This window comes from Cavia porcellus, unplaced genomic scaffold, assembly GCF_034190915.1.
Source record: "Cavia porcellus strain 051 isolate PalLab524CR breed Dunkin Hartley unplaced genomic scaffold, mCavPor4.1 scaffold_23, whole genome shotgun sequence".
Taxonomy (NCBI): domain Eukaryota; kingdom Metazoa; phylum Chordata; class Mammalia; order Rodentia; family Caviidae; genus Cavia; species Cavia porcellus.
The window spans coordinates 34611547-34625966 of NW_026947506.1; the positions used below are offsets into that span (position 1 = coordinate 34611547).

At 51.4% G+C, this 14420-nt stretch overlaps 1 protein-coding gene across 11 annotated transcripts in view; it reads right to left on the reverse strand.

Annotated features, from left to right (window-relative positions):
• LOC100723730 (monocyte to macrophage differentiation factor 2) overlaps window positions 1-14420 on the reverse strand; it is a 137584-nt gene that overhangs the window by 115048 nt on the left and 8116 nt on the right. For 2 of the 11 annotated variants that reach the window (XM_063234106.1, XM_063234108.1), the window contains exon 1: window positions 5146-5548. The exons of 3 other annotated variants lie outside the window; for them this stretch is intronic. In XM_063234106.1, the coding sequence (XP_063090176.1) occupies window positions 5146-5192 (47 nt within the window). In that variant the 5' untranslated portion in view covers window positions 5193-5548. Of the gene's footprint in view, window positions 1-5145; window positions 5584-14420 lie in introns of those variants that run through there. 6 more of the 11 variants (XM_063234107.1, XM_063234104.1, XM_063234105.1 and 3 more) reach the window with 6 other exon arrangements.

The following is a 14420-nucleotide window of genomic DNA, read 5'->3' on the forward strand; positions in this document are numbered from 1 at the left end:
AAAAGGGAAAATCTCCAACTGTGGAGGGCCCACGTCTAACGTGGAAGACGAGGAAGATCTGAACTACAGATGGGGCACAGGGACTAGCAGAGGCACACAGTTCCTCTCGAGTCATTTGACTGCTGTAGGTTTCTGCCCAAGAAAGTGTCATCGCCCAGGGTCCTCAGGGTCGAACCCCTGTTCTGCTTCCTGTTTTGGTTCCAGGGTGAGAGGTGCCCAAGAAGGGCCTGGTGTAAGTTTCCAGGGGTGTGCATGGCAGCTCTGACATCTTTCAAGATTTACAGCCCAGCATCGACTTGGGCTTGGGGGCACAGGGTGACAGAGAACATCATGATTTTACTCTGGCAACCAAGTGGACATGGAACTCTAGGTGTGAGTGGTTTCATTCCTTAAGATCCAGTTATGTTCAAAAAAAAAAAAGAAAACCAGGCATGGCAGCGTGCACCTGTAATCCTAGCACTAGGGAGGCTGAGGCAGGAGGCCAGCTATATGTTCAAGGCCAGGCTGGACTGCATGGTGAATTCAAGGCCATGATGATTTCAAGTCTGAACTATATAGCAAGACTCTGACTCAAAAAGCCAAACATAAATAAATAGAGCAAAAGATGTAGCTTACTGTAAAGGCCTGGGGTCCAATCCCCAGTCCAAAACTCAAACACAAAACAGTTCCCCACTTTGGGGTTTCTAGAGAGATACAAGGAGGAAACACTGGAAAGCACTTGGCACATATATGCTCAGGACCCCCATGCCCTAGACGGGGAATACCTGTGCAGTGCCATCCGTGGTAACCCGGTAAGACCGAAGGCCAGGATCTGTGCCACCACACGGGTTCTCACACTCGGGAGCCTGTTCTCTCAGAGCCCTACCAGTGGGTGAGTAGCATCCCTCACCAGACCCCGAGACCTTGAGAAACCTGCCTTTCACAGACTGCCCCAAATACTCTGCAGAGAGGCAGGCAGAAATGACAACGATATAAATAACAAACACTTTGGAGCACTTAGCCACGTCCCAAGTGCCAAGAGAGATGCCTCACATCCATTTGTCTGTACTGGGGATGAACCAAAGGGTTTTCACACTGAGCTACACCCTTAGCCCCTTTTCAACTTTGAGACAGGGTCTCACGGGGTTATTAAATTGCCCAGGCTGGGGCTGAACTTGTGATCTTCCTGCCTCAGCCTCTCAGAGTGCTGGAGTTACAGGTGTGGGACACCATAGGTTATCTTCAACATCTTTAGAATCAAAATTGTGTATAGAACCCATGACCTTCCAGAATGCCAGGTCCTGGCTGCAGTACGTGTAGGTCTAAGTGGCTCCCCAGGACCGCTTAGTTATTAAGCACAGGAGCCAGGCACAGGAGGGCCAGGTAAATGCCCTAGGCCGCTCTCACAGCCTCTATGTAGAACAAGCCTGACCCCAACCTCAGCTTGTGTGGCCTTAGGAGAAACCACGACCTCAGGTATCATAGATCGGGCAGCAAGCGGACACTCAGGGGACTCAGAGTCACACGACCCGGCTAACAGTGCCCAGCAGTGTCCACACCACATCACAGCAACCCAGCAGCAGCACACACAGGATAGAGGTCCAGGAAGCTACTGGAAGTTGCTCGGAGAGTGTGAGAAGTAAGGAGGAAGAGCAGGCATGCATTAAACTGAGGCTGCAAATAATGATTCAGGACAGAGAAATCAGGTCAACAGCAGGTCCGAGTTTCACGACTAGGCGTGGTGCATTATACGTTATCAGCCGGATTTTCTTGATACATAGGAAAAAATGACTAGCTCAGTGTGGCGGCACATGCCTCTGATCCCAGCACTCAGGAGGCTGAGTCAGGAGAATTACTGAGATTTCAAAGCCAGCCTGGACCGTACAGTGAGATTTGTCTCACAAAGCACCCCCACCCCCAAGACAGGACAACCGTGCCACAGCATTAACGGCGGTGGCCTCACAGCAGTGGGATCAAGGCTGACGCTTTGCTTTCATTTTTTACCTACTTTGCATCGTTTTATAATTTTCTCAACAGGTACAGCGGCTCGTGCCTGTAATCCCAGCACTCTGCGGGGCTGAAGCAGAAGGATCTCAAGTTTGAGGGCAGCGTGGGCAACTTAGCAAGATCCTCTCTCAAATAAAAAGAGCTGGGGGTGTAGCTCAGTGCTAGGGTACCCCTGCTTTGATCCCCAGTGCTGCCAAAAAAAAAAAAAAAAGGATTCAAGCAGCACATGCTGTAGGTGCAGTAGAACCATAAAGCTGTCTATTTATTTACTTATGGTTTTGTTTTTAGACAGGGCCTCGCTGTACCTTTCAGGCTGGCCTTGAACTAACTGCATAGCCTAGGCTGGCCTTGAGCACACCACAGTCCTTAGCCTTGCTGGTGCGGGATTACAACACACCACCATGCCAGCTCAACAGTTGTTTTATAAAAACCCCTTTTCAAGTCACACTGCAGTTAGCAGGAGTGGGTACTGATGCTTTCAGAAGTCAATTTATTTATCTAGCACACAGACCAGCAGTCATTCGACAGATTGTGGTGGGTGCCTGCTGCTGTTCTGGGAATGTGGCGGGCTGGGAGCAGGGAACAGACAGCTGGTCTCCGTTCCCAGCCTCCCTCTTAACTGGGTGTGGCCATGTGAGGAAATTTCACCCACAGGACCTGAATGGAGTGCACAAAAATCCACCTCACTATTCATCCCCAGTCCAGAAACAGACCACTGCCAGGACTCACAAGCGTTTGTGCCTCCTCTCCAACTTCTGCCTTGTTTTAGTTTGCTTCCTGTGCTGTCACAAAAGGCCTGAGACTGGGTGCCTTAGGGAAAATACAGGTTTTGTCAGGTCTGGTGGTGCAGGCCTAGAATCCCAGCATTGTGGGAGGCTGAGGCAGGACAATCACAAGTTGGAGCCCAGCCTGGGCAATTTAGAGACTCAGCCCAACAGTGTGGAGCCAGGATCTGCTCAGCTTTTGGGGTTGGGGCAGAGCCCAGCATGACTATAATCTCCAGCCCCAGAAGGCTGAAAAACTCACTCCCTGGAGAAGAGCACAAATTCATCTTAAAACCTGGTCACCACTTCACCCTGAACTGCTGCGGGTCTCTCAGTAGCCTCGAACTCATGGCGCTCCTCCTGCCTTGGTCTCCCAAGTGCTGATATTACAGACAGGTACCCCACACCTGGCCCGATCGCTTCTCAGAGCTCCATCTCTGCACATGCAGTGACACCTGTGGCTTGTGTGTTTTAATGGGAAGCACTGGGTTATACTATTAAATTCATCTCATCAAGAAGCCTTTATTAAGGACCTAATTTGCAGACTGTACTATAGGAAGAGCTGCATGATTAATAGCAAGGGAACAAATAGTACCACTCAATGCAGTCTATTTCCTCATTGGACCCATTGCCGACAGCCACTGCCTCAGCCCCAATAACACAAGAAGGAGCCAGATGAAGTTCAGTGATGGTCTAGTGCCAATCCCAACAGGACAGCCCTTTTCCAGTTATGGAGGAGGCAGCATAAGAGCTCTAATCTAGAGTTCATTGGGACCAACTCTTCTGTCTTTATGGATCAGCCGGCTGAGGTCCAGAAAGGCTGAGACAGCTACCCAAGGTCACACAGCAGGCGGTAACTCATAGCACATGCTTCAGAGCTCCTCCTCTGCATGTCTATATCTGCAAGAAACCTTGGCTCTGGGCTTCTCCCCTCCCAGAGAACAAGCCATGCCTTTTGTGTCAGACAGTACTTGGGGCCTTCGGGAACAAGCCTTTGAAAGCCCAAGTGGCCGCCCAGGGAAGTCGGATTTGTGCAGCCAGCCAGAATCAAACCCTCAGGAGTCACCTTCAAGCCTGTCCTGTGGGCATCAGCTCTCTTGGGGGGGGGCTGCCCAGCTTAGGAAGGATGCACCTCTAGCTCTCCCAGGAGAGACACATGCTGAGACTGGGGATGAAGGGCTCAGCCCTTACCCTGCACCCCACTTTCCTTGCCTGGTCACTCTCACCAGAACTACTGGGTGCCAGGGGTGCTCGACACCCACCTGGAAGTGAATGTACTGGCACCAGTGGCTCCAGGTCAGCATGCATGCACCCTGCGGGTGAGGGCTGAGACCAGAGGCAGGAAGGGTGATGAGAACGGGGCTGGTCCCAGTTCGCCAGGGCTTTTGTTTTGTTTTGTTTTGAGACCAGGTCTCTCTATGAGTTTAGGCTGGCCTTGAACTCACTATGTTGCCCAGGCTGTCATGGAACTCAAAGTGATACTCCTGCCTCAGCCTCTTGAGTACTGGGATTATGGGCCTGCACCACCATGTGGGCTCACCAGGGACCTTAGAAAAGGGTTCCTATGCCAGCGTTCAGGGAAATGCTCCCTCAACAAAACCTTAGGCAGGTGTGGTGGTGCAAGTCTGCAGTCTCAGCATGTGGGAGTCTGAGGTGTGAGGATTACTGTGAATTCTAGGCCAGCCTGGGCTGTGCAGTGAATTCAAGGCCAACCTGAATTATATAGTGAGCCCCTGTCTCAAGTCACCAACAGCAACCCTGAGTGCAATTTATCATTGCAGCCCGCAGCCCCCACCCTTACCCTGAGTCCTTACCCCGAGTCCAGGCCACAGGACCTTGGCTCTACCCCAAGGTGGGCTGAAGCTTCTACCTTGGCTATTTTAAAGAAGATACTGAGCTTGGCATGGACCCTGGAGTTTACTCGGTGAAAGACCAAGGCATACCGGCAGCCTCAGTTTCCCCCCTAAATAGTGCACTTGCCCACCCCTCTGGCTTGCTGTGTGAGCGAGCAGAGGGCATATGCAAATCTCCTTTATGGTGAACAGAGATGGAGGGTGCAGTCCCCAAACTCTCCATGGATGACCTCCCTGATAATCCCCATGGGGCCCTTAGGGTTAGGACTCGTGATCCCTGCTCTGCACGCGTGGAAAGTGAGGTTCAGGAAAGTGAAGCCGAGGTGCCCAAGGCCACCAGACTAGCAGAGGAGGTGTCTGGAATGGGCGCACAGCTTCAGGGTCCAGAGTACCAAAGTGGGGCGCAAACACCAATCCATGTGGAAAGCTGTCTGGTTTCTGCCTTTTCCTGGCCAGGGCAATGGGCTCCATCTACTCATCCCAGATTTCCAGGGAGCCAAGACGAGCACCCGCGCACCCCGCTCATCCTGCGCCCGGCTCACCTCGCGTATTTCGTCTTTTGGAAATCGAGCAGCCTAGGCGTGAACATCTCTGCGGTTCCATGGGCGCCCGAGCTGGGCTCCGCTCTGCTGAGATGCTGGGAACTTGGGGACCGCTAGAAGGGGCGCAGCAGGTGGGCAGCGCGGGTCAGGGCCGGCGGGGAGGGGGAGGCGGAGCAGAGCCAGGAGGCGCCGACCGGGATCCAGAGCCCGAGCTGAGCCCGAGCTGGCGGCGCCGACGCCAAATCCCGAGCAGATGGTGGCGGGGGCGGGGCGCGCGGGGGCTCTGGGCGCGCGTCACCAAGCCTGGTTGCGCCTCCTTCCTGCCCTCGCCTCCGGCCTGGAGGGCGGAGGATTGGGCGTCCCCTCCCCCGGGACAGCAGATGCTGCCCTGGGCTGGGCTGGAAGACAGAGGGTACACTGCCCATGTGGCCCCTGGTCTACTAGTGGCCACGCTGTCCCCAAGGGACCTGCCTGGGAGTGGCCACGCTCTCAGGGAAGCCTCCTCACATAGGCCTGCGTGGCTCCTCGCTCTCCTTGGTCAACTTTCCTCATCCCTTCCATCGATCTTCAGCCAAACCTAGCTATCTCTATGTGAGGGCTATGGGGAACCCATCACCTGCTGGTTGAAGTTTTTGACACTCTTGTGGGCAGCTGGAGGCCGGATGGCCTATGATGGGGAAGAAATGTTAATACTGCCTAAAGGGACCCAAGTCTGGTCCCCAAACTGAAAAGAAGACCTCTCCCCAGTTCCTATTTCTATTTCTACCATTGCTTCACTTGAGGTCCGGCTAAGCACTGGAAGATCGGCCCAAGGGAGCTAGAACAAGAAGCAAGAAGATCAAAGGACCCCACCTCGTTCACTCCGATTCCAGATGTGGCCCAGGGCAGGCACACACTTCCATCGCAGCAGGGTGAGAAGTGGGGTGTCTGGGATGGAAATGGAGAAGAAGGAGGGGTTCAGGGACTCTGAGGAGGTGGGACCCACCATGCCCAGCAGTGGGCTAGAAGTGGGGAGAGGGAGGCGCAGGAGTCGAGGGTTTCAGCTGGGCCCAGTAGGTGACTCTCTGTGCTGCTCAGTGAGGAGAAAGGAAGGAACCCAGAGGAAAGAGGGGGTGGGTGGGGAAGGGACAGTCATTAGTTAGGTCTCAGCCAGATAAGCTTGAGGTCAAGGTCAATGTGAAACCAAGACCAGGGCTAGTGTGGGCTAGGGGAGCAGACAGGACGGGAGCCCCACGCAGTGAGGCGCCCACCCACCTATGATGGGGACAGGAGGACCCTTCTAGCTTGGGTTTCAGCTTGCTCATCTTGACCAACTTGAGTTTCAACTTCCACCTGAGAGCCACCAGCCTCGGGGCACTATTGGCACTGACATTAAAATTAGCACTTTAAATGCAGTTTCTCCCCTACACCAGGGAGCCCTGTGTGGCTGTGGGTGTGTTATGGGCTCTGCGCATCCATGCAGAGAGTTCTGAGGGCCCGGCACCACGAGATGGTGGTGGGAGCCAGGTGGGTGAGAGAAGTGCTTGAAAGGAAATGGAGTGGAAGAGACGGGATCTGTGCATGGCAGGAGGGCATGGTTAGTTGGGAGACGCTTGCCTGGGGGGTGGGGGTGGGACATGGGGGTCACACGCACCTGTGTGTCCTGCTGGGCTGGAGATGGACAGGTCAGCTGCAGCTCAGGGCCAGTGCCTCCTACCTCTTGGGTAGAACAGGGAGACCAGGCTGAGGGAGCCAGAGACCTTCCTAGTTCCCAAGGGGAACCCTAAGGGGACATGGCCATCTGGGGCAAAACCTACCTTGGAGCCCAGTTCAGAAACTTAGTTCATTGCCCAACGCATGACTCCAGAAAGTCCAGCAAGGTCTGAGTTGCAGGGGATGGGAACCCAGCAGGTGGGACCAAGCCAGCCTCTCCTGGCTCTGCCTGACCCCAGGCCCAGACTGCACTCTGACCCACCTGTTCTCAGTCCCCAGCTGCATTTCCCAGAAAGGTCCTTGCTGGATTTGCAAAGGGGAAAAGACCCCTTAGTGTCCCCTCTGTTCTTGGGGAGGTCAGACTGGCTCAGAGTGGTCATGGATGGACACAGCTCCCAGGAGGCTGGGACCAGCCTCCCTAAGGTGGTTGGCTTCCTGGCCAGACTACCGTCCGCCTCCAAGCACATCTCAGCAGCAGGCTTTGCAGGGTCCCGGAGGAGACTCCTGAAAGGAAAGAGCAGCCTAGACATGGATTTGCCTTTTCTTCACCAGCTAAAGAAACTGAATAAAAATAAGTTACTATTTTTACTCCTGAGATTGGTTGGTATGGCAACAGAGGGCCTGACTCCTGCTCTTAGAGTCGAGGTTGGGCTGCATCAGAGAAGGGAGGCAGAGAGAGGTAACTGGAGGGACACTGAGTGGCCAGAGGCCTGTCCTGTCACTCCCCACACCCACACATACCAGAAATCCCCTCTGCCTACCTGCCCTTCCTCACGGGCTTCCCTGATGACTTGATCCCAGTCTGGCTGTATGACCTCAGGTTGGGCCCAGTCATGTCCGGGCAGCCTCTTCTCCACTCCTGGAAGTGCTACAGCTCAGCTCAACAGATCAGCAGTCCCAGGCCCACCTGGCTGAGAGCTCCTTCTCTGCTTCTGCACCCTGGGAGGAGCCCACACCCACAGCTAGGCCAGGTCGGTGGTGGCTGAACAGCCTCCACCCTGGTTTTGTGTCCTGAGCCCCATTCTGGGCTCTCAAGCTTTAGTTTCCCCACTTGTGATGTAGAGGAGATAACCCCCCCTCCCCGCCCCCGACAGACTGTAAAAGGGACCACAGAGTCCAGAGTGGAGCACTGCTTCTCAGAGCTTGTGGTTGGGGTAGGCTGAGCCTTTACCTAGAATGCATGAGGCCCTGGTTGTGATTCCAGCATCTCTGAAAAGGGAAAAAAGCTTATCGCTTCCCCCCAACTCTCTCTGGAAGCCCACATGGTGGGGTAGTGCTGTTCTGCGGTTAGAGACCAGGAATCTGGGGGTCCTCAAGGTTAAGAGGTGCTTAGAGCCTTACAGCCCCATTAGGCATCAATGTCCACAGGGCCCTAGAGCCACCTGTACTAGGGACATCCACTGACTTCCCAGTGACTGGGGAAAAGCAGGTATCAAGATAAGCCAGCTCCATCCCAGCTCCTGAGCCTTCCCCAGAACCCCTGCCCACATTCCCAGCCCCAGTCCCATGAGGTCTATCTCTGCCATCTGTCCCTGGGGCCCCTCTGCACACTTTGACCTGCTTCTCCTCTTTGTGGTTTTAATCCCCAATCACCAGGTATGAAACGGGCACCTATTAGACACCTGGCAGTGTCTGGGAGCTGAGAGGGACACAGAAAGTACAGTTCTTGGCTAACAGGAACTTTGCATCTAGAATGAAAGAAAGGACATGTGACAATTGCAAACTGTTTCTTCATTCAGGATTGGAGTTACTGTCAGATGCCTGGCTCTTTGCAAACACTGGCCCACCTGTAAGCTGGACAACTGGACAATGATTTCCATTTGATGAGAGGGCAAACTGGGTAAGGCCCGGAGACAGGTGGCCAGTGACTAGCAAGAAGGGAGTCATGTCTCAGGTGGGCCTCCCTCCAAACCCTGACTCCCTTGTGGCAACCGGGCCTCTCCCTGCCGGTATGGCTGGGGACTGAATACTGCCCTTTCCCCTGGGACTCACAGGTGAACCAAGGAGATAGAGCTGGTGGAAGCAGTACCCACGGGTCGGGCAAGGTCTTCGGGGATGGGTGACAAAGATAAACACAGCTGGACACTGGTACGAGGCAAGGACAGATTTAACCGGTAGTAACAATTGCAACAGAGAAGAATGCTTCAAATCAGCACGGAGGTGTCCCAGTGCTTTTAAAGAAAGGGGAGCGGGAAAGGGTGCGGTCACAGAAGTGAAGAGTTACAAAAGGCACACAGAAGGGGCTTAGGTCATCCTGAGACCAGGCTTATCAACATTTGGCTCCTGCTCTCTCAGGGCAAGGGACAAACTGTTCTTCCCGCCCAGCTGGCCCTGAGCTTTCTCAGGAGACACTGGGGTGTGAGGGGCCAGGCATGGGCCTTGACCCATAGCCCAAGTCCCATAGTTCCTCTGGGAACTATGTTGGTGTTTGTTTCTTTCCTTGTAGACAAAGGTGGAAGATGGCCAAGAGGACTTTTTTTGTCAGGGAGTGGCCACAGGAAGGGACACAACTTCATCTAGGGGTTAGGGATGGGAGAAAGGCAGGGAAGTCTGGTGAGCAGAGTCTTGTAAGATGGAAGGGAGCTGGTCAAGGTGGGGAGAAGGCAGCCAGATGGGGAACTGCATTCCAGGCAGTGGGAACAGTATCAGAGTGTGGGCAGAGGGTCAGAGGCATGGGGCATCGTTGGGTGACAGGTCCTGCTGGTCCTGAAATTTAAGTGAGCATTTGGCCTCCACTGTCTGGTGTGCAGAAGATGAACAATTTTGAACAAGAGGAGGAGGGGGAGTCAGGCTGCAGTGGAGGATTCTGCCTGGTGCCTGGAGAAGGCAGTGCCATTCCTTCTAGCAGAGCAGCAGGCTCCCAGCTTCTCGGAGACAACAGGGAACACAGTTTCTGGGGAGCAAACTCTGGAGGCTCCGAGAGGGAAGTAGAGGGGCAGATTTCCAGCTGAGACTGTTTCTTAACAATAATTTCATCACATCTAGGGTACCATCAACTCCAATATGAACTTTCAGGTGTTGCTACAAAAGATATATTCCTGGCAATTAATTTCACTGGCATTTTATTATGAAAAATTTCAAGCATTCAGAAAACTTTAAAAGACTTGTAAACAAGGTGTGGTGGCCCACATCTATAATCCCAGATGTCTGGGGCTGCTGAGGCAGGAAGATTGTCATAAATCTGAGGCCAGCCTGGGCTACAAATTAAGACCCTATCTCAAACAAACAAACAAACAAACAAACCCACAAAGAACTGCATAGCTGAACATGGTGGTGCACATGCGTAACCCCAGCAGAGGCTGAGCCAGGAAGACCACTGAGCTGATATCAGCCTGCACTACACAGTGAGTTTGAGATAGGAGATTAGGGAGTGGCAAAAGCTGGCTGGAGAAGGAGGTGTGACCTGTTAATTTCAAGACCAGGGACACATGTTTAACAGTTCCCAAAGCCCTGCATGTAGACTTCTCACAACTCTAGCAGGTTTTCCACAGGATGGCCTAGACCTGACCTCAGCCTGAGGTGCGGTATGGGATCCCAGCACACCTCTCAGGACCAGATGTGGACGTTCTCACAAGACCCCCTGAGATTTGGACAGCATAAAGAACTGAGCAATGCTGCCATAGCCTTCCAGGATCTCCTGCGATGTTTCCCAGACACAGCGAGTACTTTTATCTTTGCTCCTTCTCTTTTCTATTTACTCGTTCTGAGCTCACTCTGCAGGGCGTTTCTCTCCCACTCTTCATTTTTGCTTTCTTGAATAAACTTTGCCACTCTCTTTGCTCATTTCATTCAATTCTCTGTTCGAGGCAAGAAGAACCTAGCATCCAATTATAGGGGGAGAGGCAAGCACTTCAGAACTCATAACATTTAGTTGCTGAGCCACCTGTTAGGAATAAGCTACCCAATAACAAGTTCAAAACCCTGTCCCAAAAAGCCAAAAATAAAACCAATCAAAACAAAACAATGAAAGGCTATTGTTTAGAGGGAAAAGTGTCTGCATCTGTTCAATATCAATGCAATTTTCCCACATATTTTCAAACTGTGGTTGGTTGATTTCATAATACAGAAACTGCAGGTGAGGACCATTGAACTTGGCTGATGTAAAATCAGTGTGAAAATCCTTCAGCATCTGAAGAAATTTTTTGTTTGTTTGTTTGTACAGGGTTTCACCATGTAGTGCAGGCTGGCCTCAAAATCATGGTGATCCTCCTACCTCAGCCTCCCAAGTGCTGGGATTACAGGTGTGTGCCACTACACCTGGCTTTTTTTTTCTTCCCCCCAGTAGAGCTGAGAATGAAACTCAAGGCCTGGCACTGGCCTAGGCAAGAGTATAACCACTGAGCTACATCCCTGGGCCACTCATTGTGATGGGAGGCTATGTAGAGGTTTGAGGTTCCTCTAATTTGGAATCTGTGATATTGTGATATAATAAGAAATATAAGCCAGGCATGGTCGTACATACCTGTAACCACAGCTACTCAGGAGGCTGAGGCAGGAGGACTGCAACACGGAGGACAGCATGGGCACCTTAGCAAGACTCTGTCTCAAAGTAAGATTTTTAAGAAATTTAAAAGAGTTAGCAGGAGAGCATTTGCCTAGCATTCTCAAGGTCACAGGGTCCCATCCCTAGTACCATCAAAGAAAGAAGAAAAAGAAGAAAGAGAGAGACAGACAGCAAAAAGGAAAGGAAAGCAAAGGAAAGCAAAGGGAAGGGAAAAGATAAATTATTTGCTCTTCCATCCGTGGAAGGCCTCCCAAAACTGGTAATGTCTGGAGAAGGGGAGAGAGGTGTTTACTGTTCATTTCTAACAGGCCCCTTTCAATCAAGCTGTGTTCCTAGGAATGAGGTGACTCTGGAAGTGCCCCCAATTGGTGTGGAAGGCAGACTGAGTTCTCAGTGGTCCATGACTTAACCAGTCGTGGCCCAACAGCGCCTCCACAAAAGCCCAAAGAAGCCAGGACCCACACGTCCAAGATGACCCTGGAAGAGCTCCGTCCCCACTCCAGAGAGTGCCTGGCCTTCCTCCCAGGGTCATCTGTTCCCAGCGCCCATGGACCAGTGTTTCCAGGACCATCTCAGCTTTGTTCCCAGCACCCCCAGCTCCTTGGAACAAACCGTCCTTCTTGCTCCTAGCCTGGAGCCTGGGAAGCAGCAGAGATAACAACAGCAAGGTGTGAGGCCTGTGAGCCCCAAGTCTGCACATGTGGGACCCTGCCCATGTCCCCAACTACTTAGGGCACAGGAGACTCAGCCCTGTGTCTACAGTTGCAAAGTGCCTCCATGCACCATCTGTAGAGGCCTGTTTCTTGTGTGTGTGGAAAGGGGGTGCTTTTTTAGGGGAAGGACTCAAAGCCCAGAAGGACTTGGAGTAGGAAGAAGTGGAGAAGGAGAAAAATATTAGGAAGAAGAAGAAGGCCAGATGTGATGCACACTTGTAATCCCACCACTGGGAGACTGAGGTAGGAGAATTGCAAGCCAGCCCTGGAAATTTAATGATTTATCGAGACCCTGTCTCAATACATTAAAAAAAATGTAAAGGCTGAAGACTTAGGTCAGTGTAAAAGCACTGGGCTCAATCCCACTACAAATAAGTGAAGAAAGAAGCCACGCATGGTGATGCACACCTGCAATCCTAGTACCCTGGAGGCTGAGGTTTGAGGTCAGTCTGGGTTGCATAATGAGTTCACGGCCAATTTGAAGTATACAGCAAGAACAAAAGGACACCAGGCTGATGATGTCAGTCACAGCAGCCTGAATTGTCATCAGAAGGTCAACACATATCTTGGTAGAGAATTCAGCATCGTCCCATGATTTGAGTCTAGACATTGCCCTAAAGCCTCATGCAGTCTGTTATGTAGTCAGTGTTTACAAGGGAATGGATTTAATACAGGGCACACACTTTTTTTTTTTAAGACAGGATCTTACTGTGCAGTTCAGGCTGGCCTTAACTTACTTGTACTCCAGGCTGGTGTCAAACTTGCAATGACGTTGCAATGATGCCTTAGCCTCCCAAGTGTTAGGATTACAGTCTCCTAAGTGTTAGGATTACAGCCTCTCAAGTGTTAGGATTACAGTCTCCTAAGTGTTAGGATTACAGAAGTGCACCTGTCCCAGCCAGGCCATATGATTTATAGGATTATTTTATAATATTTACCTAAAGAGTCAAAAGAGTGTGGGAGATCTGTTTATACACCAGAGACCCAAAGAATCCAGCTGAGGACTGGCACAGCGATGTCCTTCACGAGTCCAGCTGGAGGCCCAGAGCCCACAACAATGTCTCAGGCAAGTCTGTATTAAGGATCAGCACTAGAAAGGCCCAGAGGTCAGTGGTGGAAGCCACAAAGTCTGCACCAGTAGGCTGGAGGATCTGTCCCTGTAGGCTGAGGGATCTGAACAGGAGCCAGGAAGCAATTCTCAAGGTAAGGGCCAGAGCTCCCTCAAAGAGAACTGCAGCCATCCTCAGCAACGGCAAGGACCCAAGCTCCTCTGATGATGAGAACAGTTGAGGAAAACTGGTGTGACAGTCTTCTCCAGGAGAATCAACAGCTCACCATCTTCCCCTCCAGTGCTTTTTATGCTGCTAGCAACAGTCCTTAGGGAGACCTTCCACGGCCAGCACTGCACTGATTCATTTCAGCTGGGTGTTACAAGTTGACCATTAATTAAACCACCACAGTCATGTGGGGCTTTTGCAGAGGTGGCTGGATCTAGAATGCATGACACTAGCACTGATTTATGGATCCATGCTAGGATCCAGGGCACTAGTGACATGGCAAAAGTGACTCCATTTTGTTTTAGGACTTCATTTTAAAAGTCACGTAGCCTCTGAATGAATTCCCCTTTCAAACCCTCTTCCAGTTGATCACAAAACCCATGGCCTCGGTGAGTATCTCTGAGTTTCTGCTGTAAGACTAGGATTAAGAGTATGAGTGTTACCTACCCTAAGCAGCCTGGATAAGACACAAGGGACAGAAAGAGCTGTGGTTGTCACCTGTTGCTTTGTTGTCTTCTGCCCACCATGAGTTGTTTCTCCTCTGCAATTCCACCTTGCCTTGGGACCAGCCAATTACGGATTAAAAACCTCTACAAATTGAGAGCTAAATAAACCTTATCTCCTTCAACTTTGGATGTCTGATATTTTGTCTCAGGACAAGAAAAAGGTAACTGAGAAACTCACAGTGGGTTATTTTCCTTGAGTTTTTTTCAAGGCAGTGTCTCACTATGTAGTTCAAGATGGCTTTAAACTTGAGGCAATGCTCCTGCCTCAGCTTCCCCAGTGCTGAGATCACAGGTGTGCACCACCACGCCCAGATCCTCCAGCTTCTTATTTTAAAATTTACCTACCTTACTAAGACAAAAATATGATTTTCAAGTCACTGAAACTGGGTGATATGGTAAGGAGGTATTAAAACTTTTGATTATACCATTTATACAAGACATACAAAAACTCGTCTAAGTGAGAACTTCTTTGTTTCTCAAAATTCACAAAAATTATTTGAGACATTTAAACCTGATTTTTTTTTTTTTGAGACAGTTATGCAGTTCAGGTTGGCCACATGCTCACTTTATAGCCCAGGCTGGT